General features: G+C 44.2%; 3 protein-coding genes across 4 annotated transcripts; 2 read left to right on the forward strand and 1 right to left on the reverse strand.

Moving 5' to 3' along the window:
- The first annotated feature begins 4,542 nt into the window (after positions 1-4,542).
- LOC114845643 (transmembrane protein 238-like) lies at positions 4,543-6,911 on the forward strand. The gene is made up of 2 exons (XM_029133901.3): positions 4,543-5,249; positions 6,710-6,911. The coding sequence occupies exon 1, from the start codon at positions 4,686-4,688 to the stop codon at positions 5,238-5,240; it is 555 nt and encodes a 184-aa protein (XP_028989734.1). The 5' UTR covers positions 4,543-4,685; the 3' UTR covers positions 5,241-5,249; positions 6,710-6,911.
- A 5,383-nt stretch (positions 6,912-12,294) lies between these two features.
- Positions 12,295-17,981, forward strand: LOC114845641 (forkhead box protein K2-like). The gene is given in 10 exon segments (XM_029133898.3): positions 12,295-12,800; positions 13,913-14,107; positions 14,195-14,336; positions 14,712-14,858; positions 15,046-15,239; positions 15,334-15,448; positions 15,450-15,537; positions 15,625-15,882; positions 15,960-16,157; positions 16,409-17,981. Coding segments are annotated over 10 exon segments (1,860 nt in total). The 5' UTR covers positions 12,295-12,504; the 3' UTR covers positions 16,636-17,981.
- A 404-nt stretch (positions 17,982-18,385) lies between these two features.
- On the reverse strand, positions 18,386-24,459 carry wdr45b (WD repeat domain 45B). 2 transcript variants are annotated; one of them, XM_029133899.3, is made up of 11 exons: positions 24,177-24,459; positions 22,742-22,816; positions 22,556-22,597; positions 22,114-22,215; positions 21,865-21,952; positions 21,511-21,605; positions 20,822-21,012; positions 20,642-20,727; positions 20,413-20,514; positions 20,202-20,323; positions 18,386-19,959 (listed from the first exon to the last, which is right to left on the reverse strand). In XM_029133899.3, the coding sequence occupies exons 1-11, from the start codon at positions 24,241-24,243 to the stop codon at positions 19,853-19,855; spliced, it is 1,077 nt and encodes a 358-aa protein (XP_028989732.1). In that variant the 5' UTR covers positions 24,244-24,459; the 3' UTR covers positions 18,386-19,852. The 2 variants fall into 2 exon arrangements, with proteins under 2 accessions (XP_028989732.1, XP_028989733.1); XM_029133900.3 differs by lacking the exon at positions 22,556-22,597 and having other exon boundaries at positions 24,177-24,455.
- Positions 24,460-24,730: the final 271 nt, after the last annotated feature.

A 24,730-nucleotide genomic window follows, 5' to 3' on the forward strand; every position in this document is an offset into this window, starting at 1 on the left:
CGCTCGCCGCGGAGGACGTGTGTGGGGGGGGATTTTTGGCTTTGTTAAAAGTGGGATATGAGAGACGCTAAGGTCGCAAAGAGCAAGCAGTGAGGAGTGTGAGACGGGGGAGACTCAGGAGGATGTGAGACGACCTTGAAGTCGAAAGCTCTCTGTGTTTGTAGAAGAGTGTCAGGTATAAACTGCCATGTTGTTTGTTTTTAAAATAAGAAACGCTGATATAAAACACTGATCGGACCTGATGATCTCACATCCTCGAATCGGCTCGTTTTCAAGGTGAAGGCGCCGTCGAGCGTCACCGATCCCCCCCAAACGAGAGCTCGGAGAGCTCGTCAAACACTGAGCCTCAGGAATAATCTCTGCAAATCCTTTTACACAGCGCGGTGTTTTGCTGTGAGCAGAGTTTAATGTCACTGTCTCCTGGATGGATTTCAGATTGTTGGGATAGATTTACTGATGTTTATCAAGCATGAGCGTTAGCAACACCGAGCTGTAAGCGTTAGACTCCTACTGTAGATGAAAACACTGTAACTTTAGAGCTTGGTAAATTAATACTGTAGCTTATGTTTAACATTAACTGTACTTAAGTGAACAATTTACATTTTTAGTGAGGCCGTTTTTATGGCTTTTGTGTATTTCTACCACCTCTGCACATAAAACTGAAGGAACAGGAATAATGGAGTTAATATGAGCCCTTTGCCTTTAACCCAGGCCTCATTTGATACTGTTTAAATCCAGATATAAATATCATGGTTCGCATTCAGAGCCTAACTAGGCTTAGGTTACATGTTAGCTGTGTGGGGGTGAGGGGGGTGAGGGGGTGAGGGCAGAGGCTACATGCAGGTCTAGGAACCAGTGAGTGGAATCCAATACAATCATCATGTGTATTAAAACAAATGTGCTCCCCCGTGTGTGTGTGTGTGTGTTTGTGTGTGTGTGTGTGTGTGTGTGTGTGTGTGTGTGTGTGTGTGTGTGTGTGTGTGTGTGTGTGCGTGCGTTGAGTGTGTGTGTGTGTGTGTGTGCGTGTGTGTGTGTGCGTGTGCGTCTGCGTGTGTATGTGTGTGATGGAGCTTGAATAGCAGCTCTGCCTCTCCTCACTGAGCCCCTCAGGGATAAACAGGTAGAGAAGAAACTGCTCCTTTGAAACCACACACAATCAGTTTAAAGGCAGCCTCCATTCCGCGCCACAGGTGGGGGAACAGGTAGCGTTTCTGATTAAAACCTCCAGCTTCACTGCCTCCACGTCCCTCAGACGGAGGTAAAACAGTGTAAAAACCTAATGAAACGACCCTGTTTAAACCCGCAGTTTCCTGGAAAAGTCCCTGTTTTTACGATTCCAACAGGTGAAATGAGTGGAAACAACGTGAATGCGATCGAGGGGCGGAAATAGACGGGTTGGAGCCAATGGGGAGGGGGGGTGTTTGGGGGTGGGGGGTTTGACTGTTTAGACGCCCATGCGTGACGAGACTGCCGGTCCTCTGGGAAATCAGGGCGCCGAAAGCCGTCAGCCTCCCTGGGAGACCCCCCCCCCCCCCCCCCCCCCCTCCACCACCACTAACACCCCCCCTCCCCGTCAATCCCTACGCGCCGGGAACTGACGTTTTGAAATGTGAGGTGGCCAAAGCACCTGCCACACGCGAGCCTTTGATATTAGCCTCCGATGAGAGAGACGGGGCTCGTTTGTTCCAAACTTTTCCGGTCTCATCGCTGTCATTCCCCTCCGCCGTCCGCTCCCAGATCCATCATTATTGAGCTATAACTTTCGGAAGTGTCTCCCCCTGTAATGAGGACAACCCCCTAGATATTATTGATCTATGTCCTCAATTACCTCCCAACACTCAATTATTTAATACAGTCCCCGCTCCTTCGCTTCCAGAAGTTGTTCAAAGAAACAGGGGGAAGACGCGCCTCTTCCTGGAACAGATCAAACGTTCCCGTGTTCCACATCGCGTCCCATTGATTCTGTTCAATATTACTGTACAATCACCAGTTGTGAAATCTGTTCCGGGCTGCGAAAACGACCAGGCCTTCGCTGGTCCAGGACCAACTAACCACACTTTGTGGGTTGAGTAAAAGCCCTGCGGATCCAAAGCAGCCAGTCAAAGATGAAGGAGGAGCGAGCTCCTCTTCACTCAGCTTTTATATGGAGACGTTAAAAGCCGTTTTGAGCGACAAATGCCTCTAAGGCGTCGTTTTTTAAAGATTTTTATTTGACTAGTCGTCGTCTTTCTCGACCGCATGGGGTCTGGTCTGTGATGCCGCTCAACTCAAAGTAGCTTTTTGGTGGTTGCCATTTAATATCCCAAATTCTGACACGGGTATTGAGCCGACTCAAGTCAAAATAACAGATGTTTCCTGTTTTTCTCATTCCAATCTTCAAACAAATTGCAAATGCACATGGAGAAAACAGAGCCTCTGATTAGTTTGGGAAATTGTATAATATGGATATTTATTCCATATTTAAAAATATTCAGACACACGGGCGCCGGAGCATCTAGCCGCAGAGAAAATAAAGGGCGGAATTTCTGAAATGAATGATCTAAACACTAATTAAAGCTGCTCTAATACATGTTTATGTGTGAATGCTGATTAGAGGAGCATGTGCAAAGTAAAAGAGGTGAAACCCACCGAGGATTGTTTTCATTATTCCTTTTAAGATGGTCCCTTATCAACACAAATTAACGTTCACGTGCCATTTTTGACACGTGACACACACACTTAGAATGAGCTGAGCCCTGTCAGCCACCGATTAGTGAGGGCACGTCCCAAACCCGGAGGAACCAAACGATCAAATGAGAATTAGACCTGATCCGAGCCCATCACTGCAACAATGAGCGTGGGTCAGACCTTTCTCCCTTTGATTGACACGTACAGTGACACTGTGGGCGGGACCTTTGGCTGCTCCATGAGCTGTTTCACATTCCAGCCTCATTGTTGTTCTGGGCAATAAGGGTGACATTAAAAACGCAAATATATGCACATAGAGACTTGAAAGGGTGACTTTCTAAACGGCTTCCTGTGGTTCTGGTCTAGGAATATGCAAATGAATGGCATAAAATTTCCCGTCTCGCTTAGAAAGTCTCGAACGATTTTAGTGCAGGAAATCATGTGGCGCTTTTCAGTTCGTATGACAAGCATCTGGACTCTGAGGTATTTTAATATAGGGAAGTCATCAGAAAACTGTTCGACAGCATTGTTACCTGAAGTCACAATCAATAGATTAACCATCAACCTCCTAAATCTGCAGCCTTTAGTGATGCCTTCGCCAGATTCGTCCCATCTGCACTGCCTCAGTGTTCCTTCACTATCGCAGAACTGCTGGTTAAGCAATGCAGTGTTTCTCCTTTGCAGTGCGTCAGACAGGCTGTGGTAAGTCGCGGTGGCTGGCGCCCTCTAGCGGCCACGGGGGACCAAGCAGGCCGGAGCGTGGGCCTGTCGGAACCAGCGGATCTACGCCTCCGCTCTGCGAAACCAACTCTGGTTCGGGGAGCGTCGTCACGTTCGGCCTGCTTGGAGTAACTCTGCTGCAGAAAGCGAACGAGACAACCCAATAATTCCCTCCCATTTTGTGTAATTGTCTGCAGCAGATGCCCTGCATATGGCTGCGAAATCACTTTGAGCCATGAAGGACGTCACTGGAGGAAATCCACATAATCTGCCACGACTTCAACTCAATCAAGGGGCTTAATAAGTCATGAAATCACTCATAGTGTGTCTGGGTTGCGGTTTTTATACATGTGCAGGTGTGCAGCTGGAGGTCGATTGAAAAATCCCGCGTGTCATTCAGATATCCAGATGTAGCGCTGGAAACGTTAGTAGCGAACGTTGAGATGCTTTTATTTCTTCTGACTCGTGACGTTTTTCCGACTGCAGGCATCCTGTGAATGACTAATTTGAATACTGCATAAGAGCGTCCTGACACGTTTTTCTCCATCATTACATTTGATCATCTCCGTAGCTGGAGATACGACACAGATGCTTGAGTAAAGCGAAAGTAAGTAGGACGTTTTACTGTGTGTGTGTGTGTGTGTGTGTGTGTGTGTGTGTGTGTGTGTGTGTGTGTGTGTGTGTGTGTGTGTGTTTCACTCGAAGGTTCTTACTTCACTAATAAAATCACGACGCGCCTCGTGTGAGTGACGTCCAGTAAATGTGCAGCTCGTTTTATGTTACTGTTGTTGAAGCGAGCTTCACCTGTCTCACTTTTTGGCAAGAACTCGTCAGACTTGACACGTGTGATCCAGATGAAACTTCATGTGTTACTCATCACAGTTCCACAACCAAAACTCTGTGACCTCTGCATTAACGTATGAATGGAGGTAGATACTTGCAGGGTGTTCCTCTGAAACTAAGCACTGCTCTCAGTGAAGCCTGGCTAATGAAACAAAACCATCAGCTGTTTTTAATTTTATGCTTCTGTTTGTTTGATTCTGTGCTTTTATACAACATTTCTTTATATTCCTCTGAAAGCTAGAGCCAATTTTGTCCGTGCAAATTCTTCGGGGCGCCTTTGAAGGCAACAAATTGAACCGAGTCCGCGGGGAGCCGGTGATTGACGGTGACGTCACGGGGAGGCGGGGCCTGCGCCCAGGTGGACGCGGCGCAGGTGTAAGGCGGAGAAACGTGCGTCGTGAAAAGCGAGCGGCGCCGTTTCGGAGCCGCTACTCCGGCTCTCGTCACCCACGGGCATGGCCCCCCGCTGCGTGGGGAACTGTCCGATGCTCTTCATCCTCGCCCTTGTGTTCGATGCGGCCGGCCTGGTCGTGCTCCTCGTCGGGATTTTCGGCAATCTCAAGCAGTCCGGCCGCTTCTACGGAGACTTCCTAATCTACACGGGTTCGGTCATCATCTTCCTCAGCCTGGTGTGGTGGATCCTGTGGTACACGGGGAACGTCCAGCTGCACGGCGAGGAGCGGGCGCGTCCGCTGAACATCAGCCTGAGGCTGTGGGCCGGGACGCTGTCCGCGCGGCTCAACAAGGGCAGCCTGAAGGCTCTGGAGGCGGGTGAGGACAGGGGGAGCGTGGGGAGGCGGATGGAGGTCCACGCGGCGAAGCGCGACCCCGCGCCGCCGCGGATCAGCTGGGAAAACGGCGGCGCGCGGGGCCGCGACAACAGAGCGTTCGACGGAGACGGAGGCAACGATTGCGCGCGTCCGCTCGGTCACGACGTGCGGCTGGACGTGCTGAAGCGGCCAGACGCGTGTCTGCACGCGGCGGACGTCAAAGCGGAGAGACTCCTCTGACGGGAGATGGTGCGTATTTACCCCCCTCGTCCAACACTTTCCTTTAACGTCCTCCGTCACTCACATCATCACCTGAAACTCAAACAGACAATCACAGTTTACAGCGTAAATGTTCAAGGGGTTGCTCTGCTTTCACCCTTTCTGTCACTCTGCTGTTGTTGTTGTGCAGCCGTAGCTCTTTCATCATTGTCTGTTGGCATCTTTAGGTTGGCATGACAGCCCCCCCCCCCTCTGCTCTCACCCCGTCATAATTACCAACACAACAGTCTTTGAGGAATGGGCACCTTCACACAAATGCAAATAATAATTATATTTTCCTCTGCTCAGCCGCTGTGAAAAGATCGTCAGTGGCCCGTGGCCGCTTTTAATTAATGAGCCCGGCCGTTTCTGCTCACCTTCACACTTGTGAATTATTTCGGCGGCCTGTGTGCTGGCGAGCAGGTGGGGAGGGAGGCGCCCTCTGGGGCAGAAGGCGCCGTGGCGTTTAAATGGAACAGCGCAGCTTATTGATCCTGTGGCTCTGCTGCAGACTGTGTGTGTGTGTGTGTGTGTGTGTGTGTGTGTGTGTGTGTGTGTGTGTGTGTGTGTGTGTGTGTGTGTGTGTGCGCGCGCTCCGTGCACAGTTGCTTCTATGAATCTGACCCGGCTCATAAGTTGGAGGCACTGGTTGGAGTCGGGTTGGGTCAGTTGCATTCAGGTGGAAAGAACCTCGACACAACAACTATGATGAGCATGAAGGCAGCTTTAAAGAATCTGCAGTTTCCAGCAAATATGAAGCTCCCACCGGATTTTCCAGACACTGTGGAGCTTTATTCAGACGGCAGCTTTAAACATGTATCGCTTCCTGTTGCTCTGTCACAATCTCGTCTGCGCTTTTATTGTTCTTGGCGGCGAGCGGCTCTGCCGCATCGTGATGGAAACGATAACGCAACCAGAAGCACGCCCGTGTAATGTTGTATCCTCATTAACTTTACAACCAACCACTTTCTCAACACAAACGCACAACAGAGAGAGTCGCGGCACTGGGAGACGGTCTCTTGAACCCAGTCACGGCGCTGACTGGAATTCACCGATCACTGGTTTTATAGCTGGACATTCCTCCAATAAACACAAGGCTCCACCTAAGGACAACATTTTGATTGTCGCAGGCGTCAGACTTTGTCCATTGTGAGTCTGCTCTTTATCAGTGCCATTTAATGTGCGTGGACAAGTGTTTGTACAGTAAACTGAACAGGTGTTTAGCAAACATCATTGTCCAGCGTGCTGTAAATGATGTTGGGCAGTTGTGTAACATGGGGAAACTGGCATCAGGTTGTAGGTGCTAAACTCAATCAGTACTTACTGTGTTTCATAATGTTTACTTAACGATGACCAGATTGGTTCTTTACAAGAGCAGTGACGAGACTGATCTGTTTTTCCCAATACCTTTTTTTATAAATATGTAAAATGTCATCACTTTCTCTTCACAGGACATGGAATTTCACCTCGCTGAGCTTTTTTTCTGCAACTTTGACCTTTTTTTAACCTCGAGTCACTACAGGGAAGTTCTCTGGTTCTACTCAGACGGAGGAAATGTCTTTAATTTTGTACATATCAAATTTTATTTTTCGAGTATAGATTTTATGAGCGATGTAAATAATTCTTTGTTTAAAATAAACTTTTTGTACCCATGTTGTTGTTGAGTGACAGCATTCTCCGTCCCGGCCTGATAACACCGTGACGCCCACGGAGCCGTTCTGCTCAGTTCCACCTTTTGTGGCAGACGATAACAGCCTCGTTATCGTCCTGCTGTTTTCATAAATGCGTTGGCAAAGAAACGCCTCAATCAGTGGATGCTGTAATATAATGAATTTACAAAATAGAAGCAGAAAGTCTCGTCATCATTAAGGTAGAAATTCCTCCTTTTATCAGATAGTGCTTCCATTAAGGTAGATCCTGGAAGGAATGTGACCACTTCCTGCTCATCAGGGCTCAGACTCACACACAGGAAGAAGCCTCTTGTCTTCTCACACCACCTGCTGAACTCCATGCGCTGCAGCCGCTTCCATCATGGCTTTTCTCGCCGTCGGCCGCTGCCTGCTGTTCTTCTCCGTCGCCGTCCTCCTGGACGTCGCCGGCCTCGTCGTTTTCTTGATCGGGGCCTTCGCTCCCCTCAGCTGCTGGGATTTCTTGGTGTTCTCCGGCACCGTTATTATCTTCCTCAGCCTGGCGTTCTGGATCTTCTGGTACCTGGGGAACCTGGAGGTGTCGACGGAGGAGTTACTTCCCAGATGAGGTTCACACAGTAGCTTCGTTTTATGAGAATGCAACCAAAGCTTGATATTAAAGGCCTTACAGGGACAGTCAAACGTGACTGGAATATGTTGAACAACGGTCTCCTCCGATTGGAAAATCTCAGCTTCTACTAAAATAAGGTTTACAGACATTATATTTCTCCAATAAGAAAAGACACCAAAACTATCACGGGACTACAAAGGACACAAGTTATGATTTTTTTGACAGATGTCATGTGTCTTTGTGGTCTTTTTGTGTCTCACTTTGTCCTTATTTGTAGTTGTTTGTATCACATTCTGTACATTTGAGCCTGGTTTCCAGCAGTGCTTTTTTTTTGTATTCCTTCAGTCAGTCGGTCTCGGTGGTGATTTTCTTGTTGTGAAATGTGAGCGTTGCTTGCTCTGCCCATTTAAAGGAAACCAGTCCAACTAGGTCCAGTGGCTAGCGTTTTACCAATAACATTTTGTGTAGGAATTACAGAAAGAAAAAATGCAAAAACATCATGACGGTGGAGGAAACAAATCTTTGCAAAGTGTGTCCAAAAACTCCGCTGTGGTGCGAGTTTTCGTTTAATCTCACCATCAACTAAGTGCAGTATGTTGCACAACTTGTTTCTTGGACACTAAAGCAGACACACCTTATTTACTGTGTGGCTGATATTTAATCTTAACCCCAGAAACATGGTCAGTGCTAAAACTGTTGACCTGAAGAACAAAGAAACAAATGTTTTTTTTGTTTTTTTTTATTACAGGTGGATTTACTAACCGACAAAGACAATATAAAATATTAGATTTAAAAAGGCAACAGTTTTTATGTTCTATTCACGGTAACTGTCAGCCTCTGTCCAGAGTGTCTGGACAGGTGTCAGCCATGCATTACTAATTCATAATGCTGCTGGGGGAGCATCAGCAGCAGAATTCATATGAGCTGGCTGACATGTGACTCTGAGGTGTCACGATCCCATCACATTGTCTGTTTTGGCTTCGGTTTCCTCCTCTCGCACCTGATGTGTGTTTCCACCTGTTGCTGCCAACCTGGCAACCTGGCCACAGCCAGAACCCACACACACAAACGCAGCTACGCCTGCCCTGGGTCAAGTGAACGCGACGTTGCCTTATTTATAGGAGGCGGGGGTTAAGTTTAGTGAGGTCACTTCTTGTCAACCCTGACAGCACTTGTGGTGCCATTTAATGTGATTACCTTTCAGGGGAACCACAGAGGCATCTTGCTGTTGCTGTTTTATTGAAATACATCAGCAAAATGTATCAGAACAACTCATTAAAGCTGTGAATAAAACTTAGTGGCATACTAAATACAAGCTTCCCTCCCCATTGAAATGTAATTTGTACTTCACTCACTTATTACTTCTTAAAGTCTTAATAATTAGAACCATGTTAATTGAGAACAAATTCTGAATACTAAGCTCTATACTAAGTTATATATTATAAGCTGAGCCTATAACGTTAGTCACCATATTTTAAATAATTTAGAAACATTATAGAACCATGTCTTAATATAATACACTATATTAAACCTCATAGTAACACACTCCATTTGACTAGCATGCACTGATCATTGTCCAATAGTCACTGTAGGAGACAACGCTCAACACTCATTTTTATTGTTTTGATTTTGTTATCTGGTTAAGAATTTTTTCCCTTCCGGTGTTCGGGGCCTGCGTGACCTACAGTTTAGCCAATCACAGGTGAAGTGTGTGTGTGTATGGGGGGTGACGGTAGGTCATAGTGTTTTAGTGCTTTAGACACATCCTCCAAAATAAGAAGACCTTATACTACTTCTGTCACTAACAGATGGGGGATCGTCTGTGCACTAATGAAGTACAAAGTTGTCTCGAACTATTTAATTAGTGCGAGAGTTGTGGCTGTGGAGATCTCCTCCCTGATAGGAAAAGCTGAATAGCAGCTGAGACTAGCGTTAATTGGCACCAGCAGTTAATTAATTCAGTTAAAACGTACAGTTGGGGGCTGATTGAGTGAATTAAAATCTGATCTGATTAAAAAGACTGAAGTAGTTCTTTGCCTGGTGAAACTGTCGTACTTTATTGTATTTGCATTTAATTAAAAAGTCACGTTTTTACTATTTAACACGAAAACAATAACGCATTACTTATATATACGCTATATATATACGCTTACTATACGTGACTCTGCCTTAGCAAAGACATAAGTGGCCATTTTTTACGTGTAACATGCAGTTAAGTTACCCTGTTTGAGTCACCGCACAGGCAGAGGAAGCGTTCACGCGTCCATGTAACACGATAGAAAAGCCACCAGGTGGCAGCACTGGACTAATATTGTAACTGCAAAACTAATTCAAGTGTATTTAGGATAGGATAAGGTATGACTTCATTTATTCCACGATGGGGAAATTATTTAGTTCAACCAATATAAATTCATTAGTCAACCATCAGTAGTAAATAAAGGAATCAAGAAACCTTACTAAGTAGCAATATCACTAAATTGCAGCAACAAGTATCATAGATCAACTAATGAAATATTTTCTTAATGTTTGTTAATTATAATTTTAATAATAATAATAATAAATAATAATAAATAAAAATGTAATTAAGAGAGGATGGTGTAAAATTACTGTCTCGTTTTTGTGTGTTGCAGTATTAGCCCGTTATCGTGCTTTAGTTAAAAGATTAAACTCTCATTTAAAAGTAGTTTCATAACGTCATGTACTCTGCATTCATCTTGAATGCAGCTTGGTTGGATGTGATTACGTCATGGTTTGACAACACGTGGGGCTGGCGCACTGCTTTTCTCGGTGCAGGAGGCTTTTTGCAGTACTACGGCAAGCGACGCGCACTGACGTCTGAATCCTCAGCCAGTCTCTCTGTGGACACTCTCACCACTACCATTCGCCTCTGTGCCAATGTCAACGTTGTCTCAGTGATTCATAATCCACCGGTGTAACATATCACGGTGTCCATACACACAACCTGCGCTCGCAGCGTGGTGGCTCTGCACCGTTAGAAACCTACATCTGCTGCAGCGAAGCCCTGGAGGACGGAGTCCGGATGGAGCCGGATTCATGGAGTCAACGTTTAACTGCAGGTGTTCCAGGTCATGTGATCCACGGGGTAGGATGTTACTGAGGGTCAAATTCCACTTCCTTGGTTTGATGATGGTACACATAAATCTAATCTCTGCTTTGAAATAGTTTGATTATTAGGCCATACAAGCGACATGCTTTCACTAATACAAATGAGTTTCCTCTCACACATACAAGTGAGAGGATTTCAGCTTTATGATGGGGTGAGTTTTACTATATGACTGATAGGTGGCGGTAGTGCAACATTAAGGATGTTGGCTGCTATAAAACACCACAGAAGAAGAAAACCACCAACAAAGAAGCAGTAGTACTTACAGGTGTATCTTGGGCCCTTAGGCATGTGACTTGCAGACTGGGAGAAGGTCTGAGTGTCACCTTAGGCTTTGTTTCTTATCTGGTGCATCTATTATCTGACGCTTGCTTCCCTCTGGACGTTCAACTGGCTCAATGAAATTATCTTTTGTTTTGACCATCAAGTCCTCGCCATCACCTCCTGTAAAAACGTAGTAATAACACAGATGTCAGTTACATTATTTCCAAATAGTGTCAAATGCTATAATGAACAATGCAAACCCACTACTCACCTTAGCCGGTTAAACCTCATCTCTGGTCCCTGTGACTTTACCCTTTACTCCTGGACCATGTGTGATTCTTTATAGTCTTTCCACCGTGACCTGCAACACAGACACATGTATACACACAAACACAAAAGCAATGTATTTTAATTGTAGAAAGTCCTAGCAACAATATCTAAATTACCCTGTGGTCATCCTATGATAAACCTTGTCTCTATTCTGTTTGACCTGATGTGACAGCCTGTCACTCTCCTGATGAGTCATGGTAGCCGGTTTTAAGTTGCAGCCGCCTTTGGGAAATGATGCCATTAGTGGTTAAGATGTTGTTCCTGCATGTACTTTTATACTCAGGCGGTCAGGTTACATAAAAAAGCCATATTTGAAAGCAGCTTTAAACGAGTTTGATGTCGGGTCTGCTCCTGCTTGCACTCAATCAGCATCAACATGAGCCATATTTTCCCTCTTTACAGCATATTATTTTCCTGTCCAGTGATCTAGTAACACTAAATAGTTAAACAGTTAAAGCCCCAAAGAGACCACATTTCCTACTGTTGTTTAATGCTTAATGGGTGTTTTTGGTACAATAATTTCAAAATAACAAACACCCTTTTTAAAACGCCTGCAAATTTTGACCTTTTTGTCACCACATACTATACTATAAAACAATTTTAATTACATACTATATTAAGGCAGGTTTTTATTGACATACTATTTTTTCTGATCAAGCATCAATACGCATTTGTGGGAAGACTATCTAGATTAGGATACCTGTGTGAACCACAATCCACTGTGGCTCTACTAAGTACATAACATATACATTATACATACATATTTAGAAGGGTTGAAGTTGTTTTATAATAGTGAAAAGAAACGCCTATATTTATGAAGATTGTGTGGGTCCGTTTTTTTTAGACTAACAAATTCCCGTCCTTGAACCACATTTTCCATTTCTCCGTCTATCTGTGTGTCAGCCTGCACTTCAACCGAACCCCCATTTTCTTTGGCTATTTTTAATATTGTTGTCATTGGTAAACACCACACATCTGCCTGCCCAGGCCGTGTTCCCATTGGGTTAAAGGGCCGTCCATCACAGCACTTCCGTCCGTTTGTCCGCCTTTGATTGGCTGTCGCCCCTCTTTTTTTCCTCTTCTTCGCGGCGGTGGGTCGGAGCCGCTGTGTCCCCGGTCTGGCACGTTCCTAGCCAAATTCTCCACGGTGTAAATTGGACCCCCCTTTTTCCACATAACCAAAAAAGCATCCCCTCCTGCAGTCCCCGCAACCGCTCACACGTTCGCGCGTAACACACACCTCTAAATCTCCAGCAGATACCTCAGAAGATGGCGGTGGTAAGCGGGACGTCAGGGTCGGCGGTAGCCCGGCTGGAGGGCCGAGAATTCGAGTATCTTATGAAGAAAAGGTCGGTAACCATCGGCCGGAACTCCTCGCAGGGCTCCGTGGACGTTAGCATGGGACACTCCAGCTTCATATCAAGGCGGCACCTCGAAATATTCACCGCAGGGGAGGACGGCACGGGCACAGGGGAGTTCTACCTCCGATGCCTCGGAAAAAACGGGGTGTTTGTTGATGGGGTGTTTCAGAGAAGAGGGGCTCCACCTCTCCAGCTCCCACGAATGTAAGCACGATGCCGCCGCTTTGCTGGAAGTTACACGAATGTGCGGATTTGTGGCTTCATGCGTTGTTGTTGTTTTTGTTATCCCGCAGCGGGGCTACACGTGTTGTGTGAAGGAACACCGGGCCAGATACGTGCTAACGTTGCTCGTATGTATGGCGATAACGTCACACTGGACTCTCCTGGCCACATGTCTTAATGTGGTTAATATCGCGGCTGCCCGGTGCCAAACGCGACGACACGTTCAACCCGATACGCGGCTTTGCGTTCCAGATTGTGGTTTCTTCGATTATTTATGTAACGCGATGTTCTCCGACAGGCAGACGTCATTGAAACGTCAGCTAGTCATGCTCCAGCAGAGTTTCCCCTGTTGCTAGTGGATTGTGTGTAAATGAGCTTTTCAGTGTTTTTTGTGGGTTTGTTTGTATGTCTTGTTATTATCATGATCCCAGAATGTCGGATCTCAGATTGATCCCAAAGTATTAACACCTACTGTATCTTCATACATGTTCTCAAAAGTTTGCATTCAGTAGTTTCAGTTAGCGAACAGGTTATTTCTTGAACTGACCCCCGTTATACATGATGTTTCAGATCTGCTGACCTTTGACCCGTGTTCTGGTCATTTTATTTCTTTAACAGGTTTGCTTTTTATTTATTGGTACAACTGGTACTTGGGAGGCTAACGTTAGCAATGCACTTACATATGTGCGGCTCACTGTTAACTGTTAGCCATTTTGAGTCTTTTTATTTTCCCAGTGACTCATATTAAAGGAGATTTTTGATATTTTTCTTTGCAAAAGATAAGTTAATACTGTCACCATAACAAGGTGTCAGCAGGTGCTCCAAATATATCCTGTTAATGATAAATTAGACATGTTAAACACGGTCTGTTACATAATAGTTATGTTGAAGGTCCATATTTAAACCGTGAGGGTGCTGCTTCACTTAGATCTCTAGGTTCTGCATGTTGCCAGGCAGAAAGCTTTGCCACAGCTGCACTGTCATACGCAGTATTGTGTATCCACATGTTGGCAAATGTACATATTAAAGTAAATGGAAGACGTGCCCGCTTAATACAAACACACTGATGTCTGTGCTTTGTTGTGCGTTCTCAGGTGTTGTTTCCGGTTCCCCAGCACAAGCATAAAGATCACGTTCACAGCCCTGTCCAACGACAAGAAGGAGCCAAGGAACGTGCCGGAATCACCGGTCAAGCCCGTCCAACCCCAAATTTCCCCGCTGACCATAAACATTCCTGACAACATCGCCCACCTCATGAGCCCACTGCCTTCACCCACTGGCACCATCAGGTGAGAATGTGTTTAGTTATGTTTTACACTCAGAAAGCCATTTCCCCAGAAATGTATTTAGAAAGTGTCTTGTCATCTAATTTACAGTGCTGCAAACTCCTGTCCATCAAGTCCACGGGGGGCAGGTCTCTCTAGCTATAGGACAGGTCGTGTTCTGGCCTCTGATCTTATAGGAGACAACTCCCAGTCGGAAAACGACAAGGAGGCCTCAGGTGAAGACAGCCCAAAGGTGAGAGCAAGAAGGTGCAGGGCAGACTGAGAAGTCAGTAGAAGATGCATGAATATTTTAAGTTTGTACACGTGTTTCAAATGGCCTTGAAGAAGCAAATCTCAGTCAAGGTATTGCATGATGAAGGCAGCAGAGAGCTCTTGCATTTAAGCACTGTGAATGTCATTCGTTACTCATTGAAGTCTAAAAATTAACTTGCACTACTCAGGGCAGCATAGACTTCAGAGAACAGTGTCTGGTTGAGTGTGTTGTGTGTAGGTGAGTGTTCATGACCAGACTGGAGATAAAAAAAAATATCACTGTATTGATTTGCAAGCATTTTACTAACAAGTCTTTCCTCTCAGTGGTCCATAAACTTATTGTCATATTTCACAGGATGACTCCAAACCTCCATATTCATATGCACAACTTATAGTTCAAGCGATCACCATGGCTCCAGACAAACAGCTTACACTGAATGGAATATACACTCACATCACCAAAAACTATCCCTACTACAGGACCGCAGATAAGGGCTGGCAGGTCAGTGTCTTATGTAATTTATGTCTAGCGTTAGATATAGTTTGCTATTTATGAATTATATGGAAAAATGACAGTTGTTAAAAGACGTAGTCACTGCAGCTTTGTGACAGTACTCAGTTTTCTTTGCGGTCAGCTTTGCTCTTGATGTTCAGCTCCATCTTGTCTGTATTCGTTGTTGTTGTTGTAGAACTCAATCCGTCACAACCTGTCCCTGAATCGGTATTTCATCAAAGTGGCCCGCTCTCAGGAGGAGCCAGGTAAAGGGTCCTTCTGGCGGATCGACCCGTCATCTGAAGGCAAGCTGATAGAGCAAGCCTTCAGGAAGCGCAGGCCCAGGGGGGTGCCTTGCTTCAGGACCCCTGTAGGACCTCTATCCTCCAGGTACACTTTAAGAAATAGAATTGTTACATTGACGGCTTGTTTTCAGATTTGTTATCTTCCACTGACGCATATCATATTCATTTTTTCCTGTTAGAAGTGCTCCAGCTTCTCCCAACCACACAGGGGCACTCTCAGCCCACTCGAGTGGGGTCCAGACACCAGATAGCCTGTCCAGAGAAGGGTCCCCAGTTCCCATGGAGCCAGAGCCAACCCCCCCCACCGCCCCCCACTCAAACCACTACAGCCCAGCCTAAACTTGCTGTCATCCAAGAGGCTCGCTTCGCGCAGAACTCCCCTGGTAAAGCTCTTCTGAGATTATGTCCCACTACATGTGTAGGTGATCAGCGATCAGTTCTAATAATTTCTACTGCCCATTCTCCAGTAGGCTCTCCACTAAACAGTCAGCCAGTCCTGATTGCCGTTCAGCGCCAGATGCCTCAAACGACCATGAAGCCTGTGACCTACGCCATGGCCACTCCAGCCATTGTAACAACGTCAGTTAGCTCCGCCCCCGTCATGCAGACTGTGCACGTTGTCCACCAGATTCCAACAGTCACCATGTCAACTGTCGGTGCTCAGTCTGCTGCTACAGTGAGCAAAGAACCTCAGGAGAATGGAGGTGGGATGCACCAAGAAGTCAAAGGTGAGACCACGTCCATGTTGTGGTCAGGTCACATTTAGCCAAGTTTGGTTTTACACAAGTTTCTCTTTCATTTGTAGTGAAAGTGGAGCCTGTGCCATCCATCACATCCTCATCTATAGGTGGAGTCAGTCGTATTATCCAGAGCTCGCAGTCTGCTCCAATGACCACAGTTACAATTGTGCAGCAAGCTCCTCTTGGTCAGCACCAGCTCCCAATAAAAGCCATCACACAGAATGGGACTCATCTAGTCCCCATCAGTACTGCTGCTAATGCAGGTGAGGCCACTGCACACAATCATCCACACAGAGCAACTATCTTTATAGTTGTATTAGGGTTCATCCTCGCATTTTGCATGAAGTTGCATAGTCTTCTGCCAGCATAGGCGATATCTTAAACAATCACTACTCTTTGCACGGCTACTTGCCTGCAGTTGGTGATGATTAATTCACTGACGCTTCCAACTTCACACAGACCCACTTGTCCTGGTCCAAAGTGCAAGTTTTAATTACATGCCTCTTCCTTTCAGCTAACCCTCTGCACCTCCTGGCGACCCACGCCTCAGCCTCGGCGTCCCTCCCCACCAAGAGGCAGAACGGAGAGCTGCAAGACCAACCGGAAACAAAGAGAGTGAAAACCGAAGAGGAAGATGAGGGTGAAGCAGCAGCAGCAGCAGTAGTAGCAGCCTCCAATGACAAGTGCGCCACGGACAGAGCTGGAGAAGGAGGAGTCAGTGAACAGGTCGGCAATAAGTAGCCTCCCCCGACCTGATCTTAATCCTGACCCCCCCCTCACTCTCCAGTACACATTGAGCCTCCACACTCTCACCTTTCTCCATCCCACCTGGTTATCATCTTATTTCAAGGGTGCCAAAAAGAGAAGAGATGTGGAAACACAAAAGGAACTACAGAATGTGCAAAAACCTCCTCTCTGACCCCCCGTAACCCTCTTCCTCCTTTTCTTTATGACCACGAAATATGATGCAAAAACTAGAGACCAAATTGAAAATGGAACTAAAAGAGTTGCTGATGACTGTAAAACCCTAACGTTTGAGACCCAGATGGCACGAAGCACAGCAAGAAAGAAAAACCCACACGGAAAGAAAAAAAAAACTAGACTCATTAGACAAACAAGTCTTGAAGTTCCCCAAAGACAGAAAGGAGCGTCCTCCTGGTAGCATTACAGACAAGCGCTTAACTGTGTCGGCTAGAATAAAGCAACCACGTGAAATCACCAGTAGTGTATTCCACAACGGAAAGTTGTGTACGTACGTGTGGACATTCCCATGTTCGGCAGCTAGCCTCCATGTCAACCTACCTAACCCAGTTGTGAGTAGATATGCAGTATTCCGTCGTACAAGTGTATCTGTGTATCTTCTTTGAGTGTTTCTCTGTTTCCCAAGGCACAGATACTATCTAGTAATAATTAAGAAAATTACAAGCTGAGTCAGCTCTTCAAAAACATTTAAGCATCACAACGTCACGTTGGGTCTTTTGTTTGTTTTTTTTACGTGGACTCTGTTCAGTAAAATGAATGTAAGTCTTTTTTTTTTTTTCTTCCATTTGAAAGAACACTATGGAGTGGATGTTTCTCTCTTTCTCATTCACACAAATGAAATTTCTTTATCACTGTACATCAACAGATTTTTTCATATTTTGCAGATAAACTATGAGATAAAAAGTATATTCCCATGCGTATTTGACCATAATGCTTCACATCGAGCTTGCATGTTACGGATTTAGAGAAAATGTACTTGAGCAGATTTATCTGAATATGGAACTGAAGAAAATTTAGACTGAATCTACGCTATATGATTCTGACCAGTGCTGCACTTAACCCTATTAGTTCTTTTTAAAAGATTTTTTTTGCTTTTTTGTATTTTTTTATGTGCTCAGTTTTTTTTCCTTGTCATCATTGGCTGTTTGTTACTTTGTGTTGAATTTGGCAGTCTCTTCGCTTGATTACTTTATTCTGTTCAGGCTAAAAAAGAAAGTCTATTCAGATTGTATACTATGTTAAACGAGGAAAATCAAGTGATCAGTGTTTGTTCTGCTTCAGTGGGAAAATGCTTTTTTTTTATAAATTTAATTTAAAACTCTTAACCCCTTAGTTTGTATTTCTTTGAGTAAAAGCCTTTTGGGCGATGCAAACTCAAATATGTGTGAAGGGTTCTTTCCTGTTGTTAGTCAGAGGATTGCAATGATGCCTCCTCACCCACGCTACGGAGAATGGTCTGGTTGATGAAATGGTAACATCTGGAGTGAAGGGGTGATTTGCTGTAAAGTTCAGCTAATGAATGCTTCAGCTTGCATTCCACACGGTTGGGTCAGGCTGTTCCAGGAAGTCTGTGTACCACAGGGATAGCCATGCTTCCTTTTGAAAGTACTATTGGTTTCTGCTTGGCTCATTCGTTTCCAGTAAGCAACCAGAAGAGTGTTGGAGGGTGATGAGGTTCAGCATATCATTCAGATATTTATTTATTTACGTGGCACGAAGGAGGCGCTAATTGTAAAAGCAGATGTTGACATTTATTCACAAACTTCATTGCAGATTTTTTACAATCATCTGAGTGTGTCAGAAACAAGTTGGCTTTTCATGTCTGTGCAGCTTCCCTTCTGTAGCGAGTGCTGTTCATTGACATCAACAGTGGAGAGCAACAAAACGGTAAAGTGTTTGCTGTACTTTGTCAACTTTAGAAAAGCTGGGGGGGGGGGAAGTAACACTAACATTTTTGCATCACACTGATCAGAGCTCTAATTTATTACCTCAGCACTTCATAATTCCCTGATTTGCATTTAATTAATTAATTGCATTTGAATTTATCAACGCTGTCAAGAGTTTGGGAGGATGGAGAAGGTACCAACACAAACCAAACACTAGGCTCTTAAAAAGAAAGATGCCAAACATCTGTGACTGGCCAACAAAAAGTACCTTAAAAAAACATCTGTTTGAACAATATTGGAATAATAGTGTATTACACAAAACCTTGCATTCTTTAATCAATCTAAAAAAAAGTTATTTTTTGATCAGAGAATTACAGTAGAAAGTTGTGGATAATTTCCTCTTGAATATGTCTGAATGCTCAGAGACAAACTGCCCACTTGGCTCTTTGGCTTCCTGTTCAGACAGGAACAGGAACTCAAAGGTTCACCTTACTGAGAGTTTGATGAGGAGACAATTTTGTAGTATAGGTAATAGGACAAACACAACCGTCAAGAGATCTTAACAAAAGCAATTTAGGAAAACCTTATTGCACAACTTATTAAAAAAGGAAGAAACAAAACCAAAAACGGTTCATATCTGATTCTTTTTTTGCTACTCTTCTGTACAATTCTATGTAGTTAGAAGTTCAATCTGGCAAATGTGCGTTGATACAGTGACTATAAGAAAAGCTAGTAATACTAAGATGAGGCTTCACGCCACAGGATCAGTCTGTTCCAATCGTCAAGATGTTTGTGTCACCCTTAAAGGCAGCAATGGAGAAACTGCTCCTTCTTGTTTACTGCTTTGAACATCTAACGTGGTACATTGGTATATACACAAACACACATATGTATATATATGACAACAATAATATGTGCACACATACAGCTCTGCTCCAGTCTCAGAGGCACTACCTATAGTTAGGTTAGGTGATATTAGTTGACATAAATCACTATTTTTAATCTGTCTATCAATCAGAATAACCTGTGGGATTAAAAATAGTCGTCCTCTGTAAATTCCTGGAAGACTTCTTAAAAAGCGTGTTGGATTTATCCACAAAAAAATAACTTGCCCCTCTCCTCTCAAGTTTGGTTTGAACCTGGTCTGCCCAGAGAGAGGCCATGTTCAGGAGTCTGCAAAGTCTGCATTCCTGTTGGTGAGTCCCTCTGTCCATCTTTGCTTTGAGGGTTTCCTCCAAAGTCTGTTTCTTTCTTTGTCCTCCCATCAATTATGCATTATAGCAAGTCTGCACACCGGCGGGGGGAGGGGGTCATATTTTGTCGTCAGTCATCTCCAGAAACTGGGCGTAGACATCTCTGGAACACTCCCCTTTCTGGTTAAATAGGAACTTGTAGTAGCTGCCGTCAGCACAAATAGCTGTAGGAAGAGGAAGAAAAGTGGATCAAGCTCATTGAGGAAACACACAAACCTGACATGGCTGTTCTGTGGTAGAATAACTTGTCTGTCGCAGCACGGCCTCTGCTAGTTTGCAAGAAATACACATAGACCATGACCTGTAATGTTGGCATAACACGGAGTGATGCCATGAGTCAGTCGTGTCACCTTATGTCTCTAAGAAGCAGTGATCTGATGACAGTCACATCACAAACTAAACTCACCGATGACAGCATTGGGCTCCGTACCAAAGGCACACACACAGGGGGAGCCCGAGGGGACCTGGAACTTGGAGAAGCTCCACTTAGAGCTGAAGTATTTGGGAAGAAAGCTGGCTGATGCCAGGCTGCAGACAGAAGGACACACAAAGTCTTAATTATCAATATCAGACAGGCAAATCACCTGTATAGAAGAAACACCTGTGCAGGAACTGACCTCGACTGTTTGTTCCTTTTGGGATCCTCTGCAGCAAAGATGTGCACTGTGCCGTGGTCACTGGACACACAGATGAGCGATGCATCCTGGTTGAAGTTAATGCTGGACAGGTGAGCGCAGATGGACACAATGAGAGGAAGGACAGTGCAAGCTTTCAGTAAGTCAGTCTAAATCCACACAGGAACACAGCTCATGTTCTATGACATTGCAACACAGCATCACTGCTCACCAGTAAATGTTGGCTGTCTGAGAGCCTCGTCTCAGCTCCTGTATGAGCTGACCTGCAGATGTGTCAAATATTCTTATAAGCGTCCCCTTAGAAAACACAATGTGGACCAGTTAGCAACAAGCTGCACACCAACTGAAGGGGAAGTGTAGTACAATGCGTTTCATGCGGGGCATTACACACTTTCTCTGAAGCTGTAGCTATCCTTGTGCCCTGCAGGTTGAGTGCAATGCAACACAGCGCCCCCTCGTGGGCAGGAATGTCCACTGGGGGCTTCTCTGTGTTGGCCAGGTCCACTATCTGTACATGGCCTGAATGAGTCCCAGGGAACGCCAGCAGAGAGTTGTTGCTGTTAGGACACAGTACACACAGGCCTGGGGAGGAACAGGGAAGAGACTATGTAAACATACACACATCAAAACTTCTCAAAGGCACAACAATGATCTTCTAAAGCTGACATTTCAGCCCATTTCTGTTAAACAACAACTGTATAATTTTCTCCTTATAAACAATGAGTAGCAGTTACAGACAAGCTGAGAAGAAACTATATATTATTGTATTGGCTCTACTCCACACATTATTTATAGCACGCAGGCTGCATTAACTTATGGTTTCAGCTCAGAGCAGTATGAGGAGAAGCCGATTGCACATCTTTATCTGAATGGACAATAAAATAAACTGCAAAATAAACATAAAATAGAAATTAGATGCTTAAAGAAATGAAAGAATGAAAACAATTTATAAATGCCACCCAGGTGAAATGCTCCATTTGATCAGGCTGAATAATTATCAGATTATCTTTTTGTCTTTGTAACCACTGATAAAAGAATGAGTCAGAGTTTGTGTAGTCACAAAGAAAGTTTAAGTCTGACCTTTGGGGTTGTAGCACGTCTCAAACACATGCAGCTGATGGGGGTTGTGGGTAAAGGTGAACACTTTGATCATTGAATCCAGGACCACAACAATCCTTATGAATAAAACAAAACATATCAGTTAACCTGTCTTTATTTACCTGATGATTACTGTTGTGTGACTAAGAACATCAACCTGAGATTTAAGCTATTGTGGCTTCATTGTTGCTGCATCACTGAGTGTTTTACTTATACAAGACCGCTGTGTCATCAGGTTGAGAAACTGTCTGAGCAGTACGGCTGTCACTGAAGGGAAACCTCCCACTTGCATTTCAAATATCATGATGAAATTGTTCAAAAAAAATTCCTTTATACCGGTCACGTCGAAGCTTCACTGCTTTGACTTCTGTTGAGAACTCAATCTCAATAACTGTCTTCTTCTTCAGGTCATCCCAGATCATCACTATAGCACAAAGTAAGAACAGAGTCATTTGACGTTTTACACCTAGGAAAACAGATCTACAAGCCGCTATTTATCAAACAGAGACAAGTCATAACCCAGTATTGACACAACTGCTACCATCTTATTTGAAGTGTACACCTCAGTAGAAACGAGACACTTACCTTTGTTAGTTGGATACTTGGGTTTCTTGCCTCCTCCGACTAGTGCTAGGTAGTTACACCTAAACAGCATTTCAACATGGCCAACCCCACCCTCTAGGAACTCTGAAAAGTCATTTAATGACGTCAAGTAGGAGTGTTATAACAGTACAGTAAGACAGGAATGCATTGTACACAGTGATACTTTAAATGTCATTTGCATAATGTTTCTAATCACACTGGTTTGCAAATTTCCAGTTACTCAGCACCATAGAGCAACAAGCAGAGGATTGTGGGCTCTTCTAATTCCCATCATGCATCATGTCAGTGGGCCAAAACTGCTATGTTTGGTAAAGACTGCCATCAATGACCAGCACACTTATCAGCACAGGAAGAACAAAGGCCCCTCTCTCTCCTTTTGAATAAGTACTAGCTTAGCAGTAAATCCGATCAGCTGGAGAAGTACCTCTGGAGTGAGTTGTGTGTCGAGTCATATTTTCAGCCCAGTCTGGGGGAAAGAAACGCCTTCTTACACATATAAGTTGCAAATTTGTGTCTTCGTGTGTTTTGAATTATTTTTCTGTAGTCTTCAGACAAAAAGCTTAAATTAATTGTCACATGTTCTTTTGTAGCTGCTGAAAACACTTATTACCTTGTTTCTCCTTTTCTTTAAGAGGATCTGTGTTGTACACACGAAATCCATTTTCCATTCCACAGGCAAAACATCCTGGAAAAGAATAACAGAACACACCAATGCCTCAACAGACATATGTCGAATATGTCTAAATTCTAAGGAACACTCAACTAAGCCTCACTGGAATCAGTGGGAAACTATATTTTGGTTTCCAGAGTTCACAATTTGTTGACGTGAAAGGATGGTATCTGCATGTGAATAAGAATAACTAACCGTTTCCTTTAACAAAAGGTGGTCATGTTAATTAGTAATCTCATATCATGTTAAAATGAAGTCGGTTATTCCTCACGGTAAACACTCCCTGCAATAGGTGACATATATGAAACCTGCTAAGTTCCTGCGTTTTGTTCATAGTTACTGTAGTGCAGCTGCTGAAAACACCTACTCAGCTGGAATAAATGCCCAGGAAGTACAAATGCTGTCAGGTCAACTTTCAGTCAGCCTCCCCAACTTGCAACATTCACAGCCATCGGCTAAAGGCTTTCAGTTCAAGCCCAATGAGGGTTATTTGACCAGGAGAGTCATGAGTGTCGGTGATAAAGCAGAATGCGATCAAGTGTTTGACAGTGGCTCTATATGGATTTGATGGCGGATCAAGAGCGACTAGCGGTTTGAGGGATCACTCAGTTGCTGTTATGACATTGCACTAAGGCCTACACAGCGCTGGTTATTACACGACTCTATTGTTCAGTCACACGAGAAAAATGCCTCAACTTTACGGTCTGTGTAAATGTATGGGTGGAGGAAGGAACACTGAACAGGGCTTGATGTTAGCTACTCGGTTATGTTACAGATCACCAAGACAGGACAGGACAACAACACTGAGCTTGTCGGGAAAGTGATTTACATATATTAGTGCAAAAATAACTGCAGAAAGTTACGATCGCTAGCTGTCAACCAGCTGATGCTAGCTGGGTCACCGTTATGTTAGCCAAAACACGGCGTATATACGATGGAAAATCAGCTAACGTTAGAGACACATTAGGGGAAGTTTGCCTGGGATTCAATAAACCAGCTGATGTTATACATACGTCGCAGTTTTTGTGGACATGCTATCAAACAAGTATTTAGATCACCTCTTAGCATCTCGACTCTATAATGTAGCTGCTTTAACTGTATTATGAAAAGGTTCATGCAAGCTAGGTTAGTTAGCTGGTTAGCTGAAGTTCAATGGGCTAGCCAAGGCTATCATGAACTTAACGTTCTGAATATTAACTTGTCTGAAGCAAAAAGACACAGTAACAACATCTACAAATAGCAAGTAAGTTGGTGTCAGATAATGTTATGGTCAATTTAAGGTTATTTGCCTGGGAAGTGGTTAGCAGTGTTAGCTTAGCATACGCGAGTCTAAATATATGTCAGAAAAAAGCAACATGAAAGCGACGTTTCTTACCGTGATCCTGGTTAAATCCAGCATAAAGCAGTCCGTTCCCGTGAGGATTCGACGGCAGTAAATTCATTATCTTGACAAAACAAACCGAATCCCAAAAAAGCGATAAAAAGTATGTCTAACAGCTGTTGCCCGTTAAGCTAATGTAGGATAAGCTAACGCAACCGGCTACAATTTATCCACAATGTAGCCACTACCGGACAGAAGGAAGGAAAACAACTGAGACTGGTTCCTGCTTGGAGAGAGTCAACAGTCAACAGCACGAGGAGTTTGAGCAGGATCCGTTAACGCGTTTAGGCAACCAGAAAATATTACAATAATTAAAGTGACATTTTTACTGAGCGTCTTAAATTTGACAATTTGACACATAAGATGCGTCATCAGTTGCATATCTTTATTTGATTATATCTAATTAATACATACTCGCTATATACTTTGTTAACCGCCATAGCTGTTTTAACACCAATTTAGAACAGAGCAGCATTTGTAGTATTAGTAAATTGTTAAATTTATTTCTGTTTTGCTGACAGGGCCGATTGTGAATAATCAATAATGTG

Source organism: Betta splendens, chromosome 19 (assembly GCF_900634795.4).
Source record: "Betta splendens chromosome 19, fBetSpl5.4, whole genome shotgun sequence".
Taxonomy (NCBI): domain Eukaryota; kingdom Metazoa; phylum Chordata; class Actinopteri; order Anabantiformes; family Osphronemidae; genus Betta; species Betta splendens.